General features: G+C 43.0%; 6 protein-coding genes across 14 annotated transcripts; 3 read left to right on the forward strand and 3 right to left on the reverse strand.

Moving 5' to 3' along the window:
- Positions 1–20: 20 nt before the first annotated feature.
- On the forward strand, positions 21–1,333 carry LOC6538647 (carbonic anhydrase 6). 5 transcript variants are annotated; one of them, XM_015193451.3, is made up of 6 exons: positions 21–233; positions 294–650; positions 704–854; positions 904–983; positions 1,039–1,140; positions 1,196–1,276. In XM_015193451.3, exons 1-6 carry the CDS (start codon positions 93–95, stop codon positions 1,235–1,237), a joined length of 873 nt encoding a protein of 290 aa, XP_015048937.1. In that variant the 5' UTR covers positions 21–92; the 3' UTR covers positions 1,238–1,276. The 5 variants fall into 5 exon arrangements, with proteins under 5 accessions (XP_015048937.1, XP_015048938.1, XP_015048939.1 ...); XM_015193452.3 differs by having other exon boundaries at positions 1,051–1,140; XM_015193453.3 differs by having other exon boundaries at positions 22–233; positions 1,033–1,140.
- A 28-nt stretch (positions 1,334–1,361) lies between these two features.
- LOC6538648 (histone deacetylase 11) lies at positions 1,362–2,956 on the forward strand. The gene is made up of 2 exons (XM_002099132.4): positions 1,362–1,569; positions 1,626–2,956. The coding sequence occupies exons 1-2, from the start codon at positions 1,381–1,383 to the stop codon at positions 2,466–2,468; spliced, it is 1,032 nt and encodes a 343-aa protein (XP_002099168.1). The 5' UTR covers positions 1,362–1,380; the 3' UTR covers positions 2,469–2,956.
- Positions 2,845–5,885, reverse strand: LOC6538649 (nicastrin). 4 transcript variants are annotated; one of them, XR_001454037.3, is made up of 8 exons: positions 5,737–5,884; positions 5,515–5,610; positions 4,770–5,459; positions 3,904–4,711; positions 3,629–3,840; positions 3,357–3,567; positions 3,143–3,220; positions 2,845–3,084 (listed from the first exon to the last, which is right to left on the reverse strand). XR_001454037.3 is itself a non-coding variant. In XM_039375460.2 (7 exons), the coding sequence occupies exons 1-7, from the start codon at positions 5,798–5,800 to the stop codon at positions 3,060–3,062; spliced, it is 2,106 nt and encodes a 701-aa protein (XP_039231394.1). In that variant the 5' UTR covers positions 5,801–5,885; the 3' UTR covers positions 2,845–3,059. The 4 variants fall into 4 exon arrangements, 2 of the variants coding, with proteins under 2 accessions (XP_039231394.1, XP_002099169.2); XR_001454038.3 differs by having other exon boundaries at positions 3,137–3,220; XM_039375460.2 differs by lacking the exon at positions 3,143–3,220 and having other exon boundaries at positions 5,737–5,885.
- A 171-nt stretch (positions 5,886–6,056) lies between these two features.
- Positions 6,057–6,828, reverse strand: LOC6538650 (60S ribosome subunit biogenesis protein NIP7 homolog). The gene is made up of 2 exons (XM_002099134.4): positions 6,673–6,828; positions 6,057–6,621 (listed from the first exon to the last, which is right to left on the reverse strand). The coding sequence occupies exons 1-2, from the start codon at positions 6,726–6,728 to the stop codon at positions 6,135–6,137; spliced, it is 543 nt and encodes a 180-aa protein (XP_002099170.1). The 5' UTR covers positions 6,729–6,828; the 3' UTR covers positions 6,057–6,134.
- Positions 6,829–7,032: 204 nt separating this feature from the next.
- On the reverse strand, positions 7,033–15,504 carry LOC6538651 (sodium-independent sulfate anion transporter). 2 transcript variants are annotated; one of them, XM_015193454.3, is made up of 6 exons: positions 14,995–15,504; positions 10,025–10,209; positions 8,990–9,237; positions 8,156–8,927; positions 7,794–8,096; positions 7,033–7,730 (listed from the first exon to the last, which is right to left on the reverse strand). In XM_015193454.3, exons 2-6 carry the CDS (start codon positions 10,161–10,163, stop codon positions 7,228–7,230), a joined length of 1,965 nt encoding a protein of 654 aa, XP_015048940.1. In that variant the 5' UTR covers positions 10,164–10,209; positions 14,995–15,504; the 3' UTR covers positions 7,033–7,227. The 2 variants fall into 2 exon arrangements, with proteins under 2 accessions (XP_015048940.1, XP_002099171.1); XM_002099135.4 differs by lacking the exon at positions 14,995–15,504 and having other exon boundaries at positions 10,025–10,711.
- Positions 15,505–16,371: 867 nt separating this feature from the next.
- Positions 16,372–17,590, forward strand: LOC26536234. Its single transcript, XM_015193455.2, has 3 exons — positions 16,372–16,558; positions 16,618–16,785; positions 16,843–17,590. Exons 1-3 carry the CDS (start codon positions 16,397–16,399, stop codon positions 16,996–16,998), a joined length of 486 nt encoding a protein of 161 aa, XP_015048941.1. The 5' UTR covers positions 16,372–16,396; the 3' UTR covers positions 16,999–17,590.
- The last annotated feature ends 4 nt before the right edge of the window (positions 17,591–17,594 follow it).

Consider the following 17,594-nt stretch of genomic DNA (forward strand, 5'->3'; position numbering starts at 1 on the left):
TACTCTGCATCTCAGCACCTGAAATAAACATGTCAACAAATTTAGTTAAACTTAGTTTGTAGTTTTGTATTGTAAATTTGTTAGTGTCTTACATGTTTCTGGTGGCAAGAAGTGTGGTCCCAATCAACTCGGGGACAAGAAGTCATTTCGGATTCAATTACGATAAGCAGGGAAGGGATTGGAAGGTAAAAGGTTGTCAAAGACAATCCCCCATTGCGCTGTGGTCCTGCAATGTAAGCCATTCGATCTGATCCTGCTAAGCTGATGCAATAAAAAACTTCGCTTGTCCCAAGACCATTACGTGTGATGTGCCCAAACTGAAGTTTGTGAACTACCATAAAAGCCTGTGTGATCCTCTGTCCGTGATCAACAATGGACTAACCGTCCTTATGCGGATCCCCAAGACCGTGGACGGGAGTCGGCCATCCCTTTGTATCAGCACCAAAGGACAACAGGTCTTTGAGGCCGAGCAGTTGCACTTTCATTGGGGCTCCGCACTGAGCAAGGGATCGGAGCACAGCTTGGATGGGAACTATTACGATGGAGAGATGCACATCGTGCACAAGAATGCCTGTTACCAAACCAACAAGGAGGCTGCTCTGCATCCCAATGGATTTGCGGTTTTGGCCTTGTTCATAAGGCACCTTGAGGTAGGAAGTGAAATCCCTTTACCTCATCCATACCCACCTTATTTCCATTGAAGCATCCGTACATCGAGACGCCAGCTATGAACCTGATCTGCAAACAGGTCTCCAGCATAGGAAAGTTGGATGATTCGTGTCCTCTGGAGGACAGTATGGCTATGCAGGATCTGTTTGCTAGCATAGACAGCCAAAAATACTTGACCTACCAAGGTGGGATGTCTCTGGCTTTTCGATATCCATATTAATATAGAAGTTTCAGGTTCTCTTACCACTCCGCCCTGCGCTGAGGCAGTCATCTGGTTCGTTTTCCAGACTCCCCTTGAGGTTCCCAAGGAGCTGGTGAGTGGGCCAAAATGAGGAGGTTCTTTTTAAAAATATACATGAACAGTGGCAGAACTTTTGGCAGCTGAGGGACTCTCGTGACCAGCGGGTGCTGAACACCTATCGGGAACTACAAGATGACCGTAACCGACCAGTTTACAGAAGTAAAGGAAAGGTAGTTAGGTAAAATGTATTGTCCAAGTCATAGAGTGCATTAAAATTATTTCAAGTGCATTTGTTGTTTTATGCAAAAGCTTAACCCAAGTGCTTGAATGAAAGCTTTAGCCGGCCGCCAGCTGATGGTGCATCCACCCTCTTCCCAGCCCCAAAGATCCGGAATTGCATTTTCTAGCTGCGTAGCCAGAATTCAACTGGTGTCGTACAAATGTAATCCACTCCTGAATTGGAACACAACATGAAGCGACTGACCGAGCGAGTGCATCACGAGGAGCAGGAGTCGGAAGAGGTGGTCTGGGTCAAGAGGGAGGACGCACGCATCGCCGGCAAGCTGCCCATCGTATTCTCGAGGAACTATGCGGTCCGCTTTGGTGGCCTTGAACGCCTACATCCCTTCGATGCGGCCAAGGGCAAGCACATTCACAAGGTCCGTATGCATGCCCTGACCTCCTGAACTTTATTACACCATTTAATGGACCATAGCTCCTGTGCGCCCAGCTGCAGCTCGACGAGGGCAGCTTCTACGAGCCCACGGAGCTGACCAAGAACCAGCTGCGTCGGATTCACACAAGGGGCTACCTTAAGTCACTGCGCTGGAGCATGAATGTGGCCTGCATCGCTGAGGTGCCGGTAATGGCCTTTGTTCCGAATCGCTACATTCAGCGCTCCTATTTGCGTCCCATGCGCTTCCAAGCAGCCGGTTCCATTTTGGCCGGCAGGCTGGCGTTGGATTATGGCTGGGCCATCAACCTGGGCGGTGGGTTCCATCACTGCTGCTCGTACAGAGGCGGTGGCTTCTGTCCGTACGCTGACATCTCGCTGCTCATCGTCAGGCTGTTCGAGCAGGAACCATACCGGGTGCGCCGCATCATGATCGTGGACCTGGATGCCCATCAGGGCAACGGGCACGAGCGGGACTTCAACAACGTGGCAGCCGTGTACATTCTGGACATGTACAATGCCTTTGTCTATCCGCGGGATCATGTGGCCAAGGAGAGTATCCGGTGTGCGGTGGAGCTGCGCAACCACACTGAGGATGCCTTCTACTTGCGACAACTTAAACGCTGCCTGATGCAGTCCCTGGCCGAGTTCCGTCCAGATGTGGTCATCTACAATGCGGGAACCGATGTCCTCGAGGGGGATCCTTTGGGCAATCTGGCTATTTCCGCGGAGGGCGTCATGGAGCGGGATCGATTGGTGTTTAGTACATTCCGCACTTTGGGAATTCCGGTGGTAATGCTGCTCAGTGGTGGCTACCTAAAGGCATCCGCGGGCGTAATTGCGGCTTCCATTGTTAATCTGCGGCTTCAGGGATTGCTAAACTAAGGAATTCAAATAGTTTAGGGCGATAATACCAAGGTAGTGCTGTGAATGAAAGTGCATAATATGATGGCTTAGAAATTACCTGACTAGATAAGAAGACAGCTCTTTACACCTTATCAAAATTTATTAAACATATATAATTTAAAGTCGTTATAATAGTTATTTGTCTTCTATGAAGTAATGATTTCAGATCATTAAGTTCAGTATCGCAATATATGCAGAAGGTATAAATATTTCCAGTGATTTATGAGTTATAGCTTGTTGCTTGTCAATATTTGTACAGACATCTCTTCCTTGGCATTTTCAGAGGTTCAATTGGGTTTGTTAATCCTATGTACAATGCAAAATGGGCCGGACAAGTGGAAAGAATTTTGTCGCAATTGGTTAAATGTCTATATATGATACAACGTAGTCGCTAGAAGCTAATTTACTTGTTTAAAATACAAAAATACATATAAATAAACGTTTGCTTAATGTTTTAAATAAGACAAGTTAGAATATCATTTTAGTGTCTTTGTTAAGTCTGTTTTTCGTTTTAAATCATATTCAGCAACCCCAATCATCTTCGGCATGTGCTCAGATATTCTTGAAGATTTAACAGGCTGTCGGTCGCGGTAATCTAAAAGGGCACGCATAAATCAGAGAATTTAATCGATCGGTTCACAACTAACGTTTACGCATGCAGAAATCTATGGAATGAGCTGCTGAACGCGATGCTTTCGTCGCTGTGGCAGTTGTGACATCAACCAAATAATCTAGAAACAATAAATTTAAAATAAATAATATTACATAGAAACAAAAATAAATCTAAGCTCTAAAGATGACATGAGTTTCCCAGTAATTGATGAGCAAATTGGCGATGTATAAGTGGATGCATCTGAAGGGACTTACGCGGCATTGCTTGCCGGCAAATCCTCAAAGAGGACTTCCGATCGTGAGCTGATTATATACACCAAGCAGAAGGATATGATCAGCACCACTATGCCAACGCTGAGTGTAGTGACCTGGTGCACATTGGACGGGCGCAGGAAGATGCGTGCACTGAACTGTGACCAGGTTGATTCAGTCCATGTGGAATACATGCCGGAACTCCAATCGTAGCCTAATGGAAGTTTAAATGTAATATTGTTTACACCACAAAGTAAATGCATTTCAAGGCTTACCATCAATAAGAAAAGCTGGACTCAGGGCGTGACTGTAGTTCTGCGTGGTGAGACGACACTCACCGACATTGTTGAAGCCGGCGAAATAGTGCAGCGGCAAGTCGGTGCAGTTATCTTTGGGAATGTCTGGCTGCAGCTGCGACAGGAGATAGCCCAGCATTCTATACGTATAGCCCGATGATTCTTGAGAGCCGCCCAAGACGCTTATGTAGCTAATGAAACGAAGAGCAGGTAATAAGTAAATTCAAGCCAATACCTATTTAAAGTGAACTTACCGCATCGGAGGCAAATTGGTTAGCTGGCTGCCAGGATAGGATGCGGCCTTGAAAAGTGGGCAGTCCGCCGATTGCAAGAAACAGTAAAGGAACTCGTCTGCCATCAGGGGATTGGCCACCTTGGTGCCAGTGTACTCCTTTCCAGTTAGCGTCTGATATAGTGCCATGGCCACAATTGAAGACACATTGCGCACTTTCATTTGCAGTGAGTCTGCCTTCAAGCTTTTAAAGTCATTAACTTCCGTCAGCTGGGTGAAATCCTTGCTTGTGTTCGCATAGGTGAAGTCGACGTTGTCCGCATCATCGTAGATGGAATGATAATACTTGTTGGTTGGCCGAGCGTTCAGAATCAGAGCCTGGAACTTTGGATCACGTCGCAGAAAGGATTGCGCCGACGTAGGTGGTAAGTGGGCGCTCATCTCGGACTGAATGTTTAGGTTAAAGCTATAGCGTGGTGACTTCGCATAATTGTTCAGATGCTCCAGAATTTTCTGCGCCAGCGGTGTTCCAGTCAATGCATGCAGCTTAATATTCGATATGTCATCCAGTGTACCGATGTCCAGCATGAAATCGATATTGTCGAAGGCAATTGGCGGCGTGCCTGTGGACTCTGTAGGAAATTGAAGTTTCTCCATGTCGTATACAAATCTCTGAGATCCAATGTAGTCATAGGATTCGCCATTAAAAGTCACAAAGAGCACATTATGAAGAGGATTGGACAACGAGCTTTGCGGAAGCAATTGTTTCAAAAGATACGCCACCTGGGTGAAAACAGCGAATCCCATAAGGGAGTCCATGGCTCCAAGACCTGTTAAATAAAAAAAATGTAACAAGGAAGTTAAACAGATTCCACTGCATTAACTCACCGACGCCATCGAACATGGTGGTGGTGTCCAGTCGGCAGGAAACTAGTATGAACTTTTCATTCGTGTGGACGGTCTCCAAGTTGTTTTCCACTGCTGGTTTTCGGGGGTACAAGGTGGCGTACACATTCCGTCCCTCGAGCGGATCACAGTACTTGCTTCCCCCAAGATTATTGATGAAGTTGGTGCGGCGCATACAGACCTCGGTGTTAACAGCGGCTGACATAAAGGACTTGACCTCGACGGCGCACAAGCTACGCAAAGCGTGCGTCTCGTAGTTATGGTTGTTGAAGTCCTGGAAACACTTTTCCAGCTTGTTCACCTGATCCAAGTCGGCTATGTAGTAGATGGGGAAGGGAAAGTCTTCGTGCAGCAGTCCAGTGCCCCAGGGATTCCAGTTTTTGGCTGGATTGCTGGCGTCGCAGGTCTCGCTGCTGCTGTTCAGGCCACTGTACTGATTGGGGCAGTTGAGTTCGTGCGAGAACTGCTTCATCTGATTCGTGCGGTTAATCAGCAGCACCACAGAAATGTTCTTTGGTCCGGCTTCCTTCAGGCGCATCAGGTTGCTGCGTGTGAACAAGTGTGGTGGTATCAGCGGGGCGTATGGTGGTGATGGTGGACTGGTCAGTAGAAATTCCAGGTCGGCCTCGACGTTTATCAGATGAAGTACGCCCACGGAACCGGAGTACGTTGCTGTTGAGAAAGAATTAGAGAGGATTTCCAGCGGTATTCTTAATGCTTAACTCACAGGAACAGCCTGTCTGGTGGGTGCCATTGAGACGCCGGAAACAGCTAGCTCCTCCAATGGGCTCGTACATCTTATCGCGGGTTCGTTCTCCTTGAGCTGTGGACAAAGAAAGTTCGGATTAGATGACTCAGGTTTTTGGCCCATATCGAAAAGTGGGCCTGCGAGTTTAGGACAAACTAGTCGCCGCTGGAAGCCCCACTTTGTTTTCGTCCTGATCCTTACCAATAATAGCTCCATACGACAGTATTAGCAGCCATATGGAAGCCGCATTCAGACGCATTTCCATCGAAGATTCCCACGAAATCGCGTCCAGAAATTGTAGAGACGCGTGTGACCGTTCCGGTTCAAAATACCATTAGGCACTAAAATACTGGTACGAACTTTTTAAATTTCATAAAATACCAAGCCTAAAATATACCAAAAAACACTATTTTTAAATCGTTTTTTATTAATTTAGACAGAAACTTTTAAAATGTAAATTGTTTTATATACATATCCATTATCCACATCCAAAATATATAATCAAAACCAGTAGGGATGAATCCGTTTTTCAGCATACTTATTATTTACCTAAACATGGTTATTGCTACAAAACATGTAAAAACTTAGCATCTAGGGATCTAAAAGAGCGTATCCTCTGCGCGAATGTACTCGCCGATATCCGACTGATGAAAGCAAACAGTGGTCATTGGATCGGCGGTCTTGCAGTCCGTTGTGGAACGCGCCAGGACGCCGAATCCCAGGGGCAGATCGTTCATGGAGTAGACCACCACACCCTGGTACTGGCCGGCGTTCTCCGTGATGCGACCCAGTCCGGTTTTGGGGATGTGGTTGCCGTAGAGGAACTGCTGTTCGAAGGAGGGCTTCACCCACACCTTGTACTGGGCGTAGGGCGCCAAATAGTAGAGCGCCGTGATGTGGAACTTCAGTTTGTTGGTCTTGGAGAACTTGCCAAAGCAGGTGCCCACGCACACCAGCTGCTTGTAGCCGAAGCACTCGCTCAGCTTCAGAATCCTCTCGGAGACGTAGTACACACGATCCTTGTGCTCCCGAAAGCAATATGTTCCATCTGGCCGGTCGATCAACTGCTTCACATTTGTGCCAATGCTGTAAACGCACTTGTTAGCTGCATTCCTATGATTAGTTTTGGGTACTCACTATTTGGACAGGTGCTCGAACAGGATCTTGGCACGTTCGTCACTCAGGCGTTTCATTTTAAGTTAATTCAAGCCGAAAAAAGAGGAAAACAAACTGATCAACTTTACACGTGAGAATTGTTTCAGTGTTGAGTAGTGCTGACAGCGCTGAATATATCGCAATACCTATACAAAATTTTATCGATAGTTAAGAAGTGCTGTGATGCGCCAATTTCAAGTGTTTGAAAGTGCGCAACTATTTAAATTCAAAATCAAAAATAAACGAATATCTAAATAAAATAAAAACTGAATAAGAGTTTTCATAAATTTGCATTTACTACGGATACTCAGTTTTACCCTTTCAAAAAATTAAGAAAACAAATTATTTTTGTTCGTTGTTATTATTATTAAGTAATTAAGAAATACACTTATTTGTTCAGCTTACAAGTTCTAATAGTGTTTTGTGCTCTGGCTAATACTACACAATTAGTTCACGTTCTATTTACAATGCCATAAATAACTAAAGCAAGCACTTAGCCTAAACGATTTGTATCACGTGTTGAGGAGAATGAGCCAGTTAGGCCGTCTCAAGGCGTTTCTGTACATAGCTCCGCTCCTTGAGCAGCTCATCCAACTGCTGCTCCTGGTAGTAGACCACGAACTGGGCCGCCGACACGTGCTCGAAAAGGGAGCAGATGCTCGGCTTGAGGTTGTAGAAGAAGAGCAGCTGACCCCGCTGATTGAAATCACTGATCAGCGAGTCTATAACCGTGGCCGTTGTGAAATCAGCACCGTAGACATGCGACGCATCGATGACCACCGGCAGATTTTGCCTAATGGACTGCTTGTTGACCAGATTCCTCACATAATCCACAGACGGAAAGATTAGGCAACGATCTGGGGTGATCATGGAGTACTCCACACCCGACTGGGTGGTCAGTAGTTCGGTGCTTAGCTTGGGACGCGCAGCATGGTAGAGGATGAAGATGACATTGAGTCCCACTCCAATGAGGATGCCCCACTCCAGCGGCAAAACGAGGCAGGCCACAAAGGTTCCAACTCCGGGCACCAGATCACTTTCTAATGGGTTATTTAAGTGAATTAAAAAAAATGAGTATTACTTCGTTAGCTTGTATGACTTACTCTTCGATCTCCACATGGGCTTGACCACCTTAACTTCAATCATGAAGACCACGGCGGATATAATGATGGCCGCCAGGGTGGGACGTGGAATGAAGTAGAAGTAGGGCGTGAGGAAGAGCAGGGCAATCATGACCAGGCTGCCGGAGTAGATATTGCTCAGAGGAGTGCGCACACCACTGGCGTTGTTTACTGCTCCGCGACTTAGGGCTCCGGTTCCCGGAAACGCTTGCACAAAGGAGTTGAAGATGTTGGCCGTTCCAATGGCAATTAATTCCTGCGAGGCATCCACTGGCTTGCCATTAGCTAAAAACATCATATATTTATATAGGGAACCATATGCAATAACAGAGCTGAGCACTCACCAAAAGCCTTGCAGATGGCTATGTTTTCCATGAGCGAGATCAACGGAATCACCACCAAGCCGGAACCCATGCTGTGCACCATCTCCACGAATCCCTGGGCCACGCCATTGCTGGTTTCATTGGCACTGAGCGAAGTGGGTGGCAACTGGATGCTGGGCAGACCTGGTGGGATGTCGCCCACCACTCGGAACGGAGCTCCATGCTCCTCGGTGTGCAGCAGATAGCCCATGATGCAGCAAACGACCACCAGGATGGCATTTCGAGCAGTGCCCACGATCCAAAGGATCTTGTTCACCACCCGCTGAAAGGATGAGCATTCCTTCTCGTCGGCCGGTCCAATTCGACAGGAGGAGAGACTGCGCATGAGCAGCAGGATGACAATGCATGTGAGTCCCAGTACCGTGTCTCCTGCCCTCGTGTGCTCGATGTTGTGGAACACCTGTGTCCAGATTTCCACAAAGGTGTTGCCCTTGGCCGTGATGCCCAGCACACTTTGGATCTGCGAGGTGAGGATGATCAGCGAGACGGCAGAGGTGAAGCCCGAAGAAACTGGTCCAGAGACGAAGTCAATCAGGAAGCCCAGTCCGAAGAGACCCATCAGCAGCTCCACAATTCCACTGAGCAGGCAGAGCAAGACCGATTTCTGCCAAGATCCTTGAGCAGCCTGATATGTCAGCAGGGCCACAATCGCAGATGGGCCCATGGGCACATCCTTGCAGTTGCCCAGGAATATGTACACAAAGCAGCCCACAAAGGAGGCATATAAGCCATACTGCTCAAAGGAATATTACGATTAATAGTTATCCTTGTGAGCAATATATACTTGCTACTTACGGCTACGGGCAGTCCTGCTATTCCCGCATAGGCCAGTGCCTGTGGGATCACGGTGAGACCCACTGTGATGCCAGCCACCAGGTCACCCACAGCATCCTGGCTGTTGTACTTTGGCAGCCAGCCGAGGATCGGCAGTCTCTTGTGCAGGGTTTTGCGATTGAAGGTGCGTCGCTGGCAGTCCTGCAGCCAACTACGGGTGCAGTCCAGTGTGCTCACTGGTGGCTTCACCTTCTTGCCGTCCTCAGTGACTGTAAAAGATGGGGCGGAAATCAAAAGAGAGACCAAATCATAAGCACGTACTGTAGAACACCACGCTCGATCGAGTTTTTGCTGATTCCCACACTGCCATTTAGTTGCAGTTTGCTTTCTGGCATTTTAATTGCTTTAGGTTTTCATTCTGATCTACGTGAATTTCATTGTCAAGGCCAAAGCAAAAGTTTTTAAGCTGAGAAAACGTGGAGAACAATTGCATTTATCTCCGGGCGGGGAGCACGCGGCGTATACTTGATGCACCGTTTTTCTTGCCAGAAACATTCGCTGAATTCCATTAAATTCCATTTAATTGCAAACAACAGGGAACTAACTATGAAATCAAACTGTAACTTGTGGCATAACTTGCTGCTAAACTAAGGAGCTTAGGTAATAGCAGTTAAATGGGCAAATCTCGTGATTCTGAAAACTCATTACCTTGTTCCTACAGAACAATCAATTTAATTTGATTTTGTAGTTCATAATTCAGCAGCTAATAGCCAAAATGTTTAAAGCAATTTGAGTCACTTTTTTAATGTGTGGTAATTTGTCAAATAATAATAATAATAAATCAATTGCATTCGCTACACGCTTAAAAGGCTGGAGTTTGCACTGTTTCAGACTTTCTGTTAGATCCAACAAACTATTTCATTACTTATTAAAAGATCATTTGGCACTAACTCATTTGAAATTTACTACCAATAATTATTAACTGTATTGCTGCAAATTACTATATTTTATAAATCTCCTTATCCCTGCCAGTAGTTAGTAAAATGTTAGACTCACGGATAAACTCCTTGGATCCCTGGGATCCCACGCTGTTGCTGCTCCCATTGGGCTCCGTGAGGTTGGTGCTGATGCTTATCGTGGAGCACTTGAATCCGTCGTTGAAGTAGACGTGATCCGAGGCCGGATTGGATTTCATCTTTGGAGCGGCGATGGCAACAGCAGTTAATCAAAACAAACACTGCCTACGAAGCACAAGTTAGGCACAAGTTTTAAGTTATAAAAGCCGGCGGCGAATGGCACCAGGTGACACTAAATCTAATGGGTGGCACTCATAGGTGCATCTATGGGTATTGTTTTTTTTTATTGCGAAGGTGCCAAATCGGGTATTTGGATAGTATCTGAAAGATGCCCGTTGTTCGAACGATCGGTTCTGGTCGCTTGGCTCTTCACACGGCAGCGTTTCGAACGAAACTGTTTTGTACTTGATGCGAACCTTGTCTTTTATAAAAATCAAAACTTTGTTGTTCTCGCCATCTTCGTTGCTCTGTTGTTAACTATTTTCAAGTCGAGTTGAGTCGGGTCGTTTGTGGGTTTCGGGTCTCGAATCTGGCTTATTATTATTATTGTTTTGGGAACTGAGAAACGGGATGATCGACGTTATGCGGGTTCCCCTGTGAAACTGATAATGCGACGAGGGGAAATGTAGGGAAACTACGATAAAACGAGGTTCCCATAGCGTGATTCGTTTTTTGTCTTACGAGCACTTATTGCCCTGGCTTCCAATTTCGCCCAAAACAAAAACCCATCGAGCAGCAAAACAACAAAATTCTAAATAAATAAATAAGTTAAAAGAAAAGCAAAGCAAAGAAGTGAAGAGGAAGTTGTAAATTCTTTTCGTATTAGTCTGTAATTATTTGCCTGGCTCGGCGTTTTAGGGAACATTCGCTCGACACGTGAAACGTATTTATGTATCTCTCTCTCTGATATTTTTTGGAACAAATGAGTGGAAAGTTACCCAGATTTTTGGACCCGACCGACTGTATTATTACTCGGGACTTTTTTTTTAGGGAGAAATTTTCCATTCAGTGCAACAGCAGGTAGATGCTTCTGTTTTTTTTTGTCTTTCCGAGGTTTCTAGTCGGGGGTTAACAGTGGCGGTCAGGTGCCAAGATCTCGGAAAAACCAGATTCGACCAGAAAAACGACTGCAGACAAAGTCACTCCCTAAATGCGTGGCCGAGTGTTGCACTTTGGTCTGCATTCAGATGCATGCACCCCCTGCTGTTGCCGATGACCAAATGGAGTAGTTTTGCCTGTTTTCGGGTTTTATCCTCCGCCTTATCGGTCATCTCTTAAATGCCATTAACATTTACATAAACATATTTTTAGACACAATTAATGAGGTATTGCCTGATCAGTAAGTACTCGACAAGGCTAATTGATTTGTATTAATACTGACTTGTATTAATACTCCAGATATTATCATCACTTTTGTCTGGAAGTTAAGGAAATACCTTATCTACACAACTCTTTGCAACTCTTTCCACAAATCGTAGTGCAAGTATTCTGAATATTTCCAGATGAACTTGACACTTTATAAACGCAGACCTTTGCTAGACAAACAAAAGGTGATACCGAAAAAATGTCATGGGTAAATAAATATTTAAATGCATAGCCGGGGGTCGAATTGTTTTTCTATGGAAATCAATGCCTTTATACATAACTTGTGTGCTAACGCTTTGAAAACTTATTTTGAAATGCCTGCATTGTAACCTTAGTTTCCGATAGCAAACTTTCTATATTTAAGATGCCGATTGAAAGGCTTTAAAGTTATGTTGAAGTTCAAGATGAACGTCGAAATTTAAGCAAATATATCGCAAAAAACTTCCTAGACAGCTGATGCTGTGACAAATGGAATTATTTAAATTAATTGAAGCGGGCTGTATGTGTTAAAAGTCCATAAATATCACTGGCTTTATAGCCCGGCCAAGATCAAAATCGGAGAGGCAAGTGGTGCTGTTTTGCATACCAACTCTTTTAAAGGCTTATAGGGCAATATGGTATACTTTATATTATGTTTTAGTAAAACACTTAATACTTAAGCACTTTTATGGTTAGAGAAAACTACAAAGTGAGCTTAAGTTTTATATGAAAACTGTTCTAAGCTCAATCTTTTTATTGGGTATGTTCGTAGTCGAGCTTCAAGAGCTCAAACACCCTCACACGTTTTGAAACCAGTCAATGTTTGGGTATTTCTGATTCTGCCTCAACTGCTGTGCATTTCGTTTCCTAATCGCAGTCCAATGACTTGAATACTATCAGTCAGCTGGCGAAATAGCATAATTTTTAATGAGTGTATACGTCAAGACGCCGGTGACCGGTTTTATTCGGATCTCAATGATCCAATCTCGTCGGAAGACGGTGATCTTGGAGGGGATTCTCCAGCTGCCGAAGTCGTCAGCTAAATTTGGATGATGTCAAACGAGCTGGCGCTTCTCACACCGAAAGTATTTTATATATTCGGGCGTTTCCCTTTGTTTTATTTGTTTTGGTTTGGCTTTTGGTTTATTTTTAACTATTTAAGCGCACAATTAGAAAGTGAGCGAAATGTGGGCGTGAAGGCTGAGGTTATCGCGATTTGTCAGAGATTTGTGCTAATTGCCATCAAATTGAGGCTTCCTCAACGCAAATAAGTGTATTTAATTCAAGTTTTCACATTCATATATACGCACTTAAGTGTTGCCCACATTTTGACCCATTGACACACGCTTGAACTTTGCACCCCAACAGGTGTGTGACCCTTGGGTTTCGAAAATATGTGAGCTTTATTAAGCTAAACTTTGAAGGCGCATTAGATTTGGGTTTCTATACATTCTGATCAGCTCATAAGCGAGTTGATAAGCCCACCCAAACAGGAAGCACAAATGTTCGATTAATTGTTCAATTACATTTGCCGAATTCGTTTTTGCTGTACCCTCTTTTTTTAGCGGTTTGCTTGTTTGTTTTTTGTTCAGTCAACTCAAATTACAGGGCCAATTGCAAAATACAATTCGCATGACAGCCAAATTCCCATAAAGGGCGTAACGAACAGCAGTGGGCGTGGTCGATGGCAGCACAATCACATCGAGCAGCAAAGCCGAGCCACAAACTGTCGCCCATTTCAATGAAATGCGTTTGGTTTGTTTACCATTTCGATTCGGACTGTTTTCGTGTATACTTATGGTTCAATTATATCCGAAAGCTGTATTTAACACGACATAGTGGGCATACACACTTGGATTTTGCAGGCTCACAGATAGTCGCAAGAAAATCACGTATACAACACGTTGTCCCACATGCAGACACAATTGCATTGGCTTAGATAACTTACGATCTCGTGGGGGAACTACAAGGATTTATGAGTTGTAGTCACAAAAGAAAGCTATAAGGGCTCAGAAAAATGACTAATTTATTAGATGGCTATAAATACTATTTTAAAATGTAGAACGTGATCGATCACAGAGAACAGATTGCATGAGGCTTGCTTAGAGTTGTTAGACAAAATTGAAGATCTAAGACAAACTAAATTATTTAAAATGGATACCAATTTGGAGGTAGATGTTAATTCTTTCTTAAAACTTCCTTTGTTCAGTATCTAAAAATAAATTGTAGTTGTTACTTAATATTCCTTTTTAGTCCGCAGCTCGTGAAAGACTTAATTGTTTAAGTCAATTGCAAAGGCACGCGAATTGAATCTGTCCGAAAATATGCTGTTTATATACCCAGAATTCCATTTGCAATTTGTTGACTTTAAACTCGGTTTTTATGAAGATGCCCTGTGCGCGTCTATAAAATGTAAGCAAACAAATTCAGTCGAAGTAATTGAAACAACGTGCCAAAATCACAAAAAATCGCAATTGCAATTTCCTCGTTAGTTAATTATTATTTGATTAGAGTGTGATTAATTGCAAAGCAAGCCAAATTAAATTTATGTTCGCATAAAACGGGTTTCATAATCTATATTAGACGACGATCAGTGTTGGTCTAACCATTCATTTTCAGGTTTAATGGATTTTTGGGGGGAGAACAGCTACCGGCTTTTGTTTGTTTTGAATATTTATAACTCGATTGTTTATATTTGATGAAGCACGGCTTCTGATAAGTTGGCAATTTTTATGCAAAACGCGTTTCCCCTTCGATTACGCAGCAAAGAAAACCAGAAGCGGAATCTAAGCGAAGTCTTATCTATCCATCCAAATATTGTATACTTAAGCTTCATTTAATCTACTGTAGCATTTGCTTAAGATATGCAAGTCTAGCTCACAACACGGGCGATTAAAACCGAATTAAACTAGTTCAAGCAGCAATTCGTGGAATTTAAGCTTGGAGATTCCTCAAAATTATTTCGGAAGATCTACGTTTTTGTAGTGGCGAGTTTTTCAAATAGTTTCTTGCGTTTAAGTTGTATTTAGACAGGTTAAGTCAACCGACAATTTGGTGAAGCTCCGTTGTGAACACGTTTTCGCATTTAAGTCACGTAATCTGTAGATGAATTTTAACTGCCATTCCCGCGTGTTCTTTTTGCAATTACCGCGTTGCAACCAATGGAATGCACCCTTAAGGTAGCAAAACTGTTACTTAAATTTTAATATCTAAGGTGTTCCGATTTGGAAAACTTCGAGATGCGCAGATAACGAAAATATATCTGCAGTGAATCATTTAATTGACACTTCATTGAGGACATCATAAAATTAGCAACTCTTTTCGGGAGACCATAATGCCAATTAGCATGTGGCGTTGGCTTTGCGGCAGTCATAAAAAAATTAGTAATCGTTTAGTGATAAATATTAATCGACCGTTTAAACTGCGTCAGTGGATTTGGTAGAAAGAGGTGCTAATCCCAAAATCCGCTGGCAAACTTTCGCAATGGGAAAACCCACTCTTTTTAGTCTCACTATATATATAGTAGCTTGATCTACTATATATCTGAGCAACCATAACTCTGTGTCACTGTCTGATGTCAGCGGGGAAATATTTCGATGGGCTTACCTATGTCGGTGGTTAGATGGGGGCGTAAATAGCCCAATTACGCCTGGAATTTATTTTCCACTAGTGTCTATTGAATTTGGCTCAAACGATGTGTGGCCACCGGAAATGTGATTTCATTGGCTTTGACTTTGGCGCGCGTCGCACACCTCAAAAAACTCAAGTTTGTACCCTTCAGTTCTTCAATGTCCGTGGGTTCTACTCGTAGATAGTTATGAGTTTGAATATATGAATATGGCAACACTTTCAGATTGTTTTTTATGGCGTATGCCGAATTCGCATGCAAATCACTGCCGAAATGCACCCATAAAACTCAAAGCATAAATGGTGGGTTTTTAATTTGAATGCACACGCGCGTATTTCGAATTTTTGGCTGGGTTTGTCCACGACGATCTTGCGGATGGCACGGCCGAATCGCTTAGGTAAACATGGCTAACTAACCAGCTAACTGGCCGTTCAGATTCAGATCTCTGGATCGGAACCGAAAGCCCTCGAAGTTGTCACCTCTCGCCAGCCGATCGTGTAATTGTGCTTGGCAGCGTGGCGCTGTTTGATTTTGTCATTCGAGAGTGGAGCTTTGTGTGCCCGATGGAGCTTTTCACTGCAACACCCCTCCCCCCCCCCATTTCTCTGCGCTCTTTCTCCGATTCTCCGTTGCTCCGTTTCTCTGCTCGGCGAGAAAATTGAAAGTAATCAGCGAATGGGGGCCAGCGAAAGGCGTTGGCATTACAAAATACCCAGCTTGTTAACATATTGATAACTGTGCTGCTGCATTAAATCTACTGCGATCTATTTCAAATCAATGCCGTGCATTTAATCGATTTCGGTTGGATAACCGATCGTTTAGGGAGCTGCAAGTGCAGCTGGAAATTGGAATTTCAAGTGGAGAGCTATTTATCCTCGGAATTTTAAATAGATGTCGTATTCGTTGTAAGTGAACTAGATTTCATAAATTACGACCCTAGTTCACAAACATAAAGTATCATATCTGTTGATCAGAACCTTTCCAGAACCTTTCAAAAATTGCACCTTGAAGGTCTAGGTTAATATTTCCTTATTACTAATAATATATTTTGTTCACAAAAGGGGTATGTTTGTGGTCTAATACAACCCTTGCCTTAGGAGTGTTTATGTTCCATCTCACTGGATCCAATTTTTCGTCTGCGTTCTCTGCATATAACAAACAATTAAAAAAATTAAGCTAAATGCAATCATTACCAATATAAATTCCAGATTTTAACTTTGAAAATTGAAAATGTAGCTTCAGTTTTACTTGGTAGCCGAATGAACTAAAATGCGTTTAGAAAAATACCTCTGTTTCGTGCTTCTATTAAAATTTAGCATGATAAACCAGGTCAGACGTTATATACCATTTTAAAGGCCGTATATAAATGTTTTAAATAAAATGCAGATTGACTCTCTAATCGAGTTTACGAACTTCAAGTGCGTATCCATGAATAAGGATGTGGTCGATTTCGAATATTGCTCATTTAAATCAGTTAATCGCACTTATCAATACATCTCCACCAAGGTAAAGGTGTTTAAAGTATCACTGAACAGCATAAAGGTTTGTTGCTCATATTCTTAATTAACTTACTCGTATTGAGTAAAATTCGAATTTTGCAGGTTAATTTTGGCTTGCACCAACAAATCAATGGGTATCAGCCCTTTCTATACAACGTTACCTTTGACGGTTGTCAGTTCATGAAGAACACAAAGTCCAATGTAGTCGCGAAATACTTTTACGATTTCATTAAAGACATCACAAACTTGAATCACACCTGTCCCATCAACGTAAGAGTTATACAGTTGTGTGTATCCAATTTAAATATTTTTCCGAACTTTTTATAGCACGACGTCATTGTGGATAAGCTTTCCTCTGAGGCCATTAATTCCAGGGTACCAAAAGTGCTGCCCTTTCCCACGGGTAACTACATGTTTCAGACCTATTGGACTGCCAATGATAAGTACCACGCGGTCACCAAGATATATTTTTGCCTGTTGTAATGGAAAAGTGACATTCGGTATTAGAGGAAACAATGAGTTTGGGTTTTTAAAGGTTTTTATTAAATAGTATAGATAACAGCTACGAAGAAAACGGTTGTAATGGGTGAAGTTCTTAACTGGACCTGCAACTTTGACATGAAAATATTATTAACTTGCATCCTCTCCCGTATGAATAAGGTTTTCTTGTATTTTATTATTATTATTAATATTAATATTATTTTTCCATTCGATTATGGGCTGTGAGCTCGTAAAGCTATTTATGTTGAATACATACAAAAATTAAAATGTTTCACATTTGTAATTGCAATGTAAGCGATCTGAATTCACACTGTGCTGCTGAAAAGTTTGCCTATCCTTAGATAATTTCCTCCTTTGATTTTTATTGGGTTTTCCTGATTTTCCTCGACACACGTACACTCATATAAAATTACAATAAAATGGTGCCAAACTTTGGATCTAAAGTTACATACGTCTGTCTGTCTAGTGTAGGGAGTACTGCCTAAGGTCGATCGGGGGAATCTATAGAAAACATTTATCAGATAATATAATTATATGTATATTGTATATAACGCAACTTTTCGTGAGAAGCGAATAAA

Source organism: Drosophila yakuba, chromosome 3R (assembly GCF_016746365.2).
Source record: "Drosophila yakuba strain Tai18E2 chromosome 3R, Prin_Dyak_Tai18E2_2.1, whole genome shotgun sequence".
Taxonomy (NCBI): domain Eukaryota; kingdom Metazoa; phylum Arthropoda; class Insecta; order Diptera; family Drosophilidae; genus Drosophila; species Drosophila yakuba.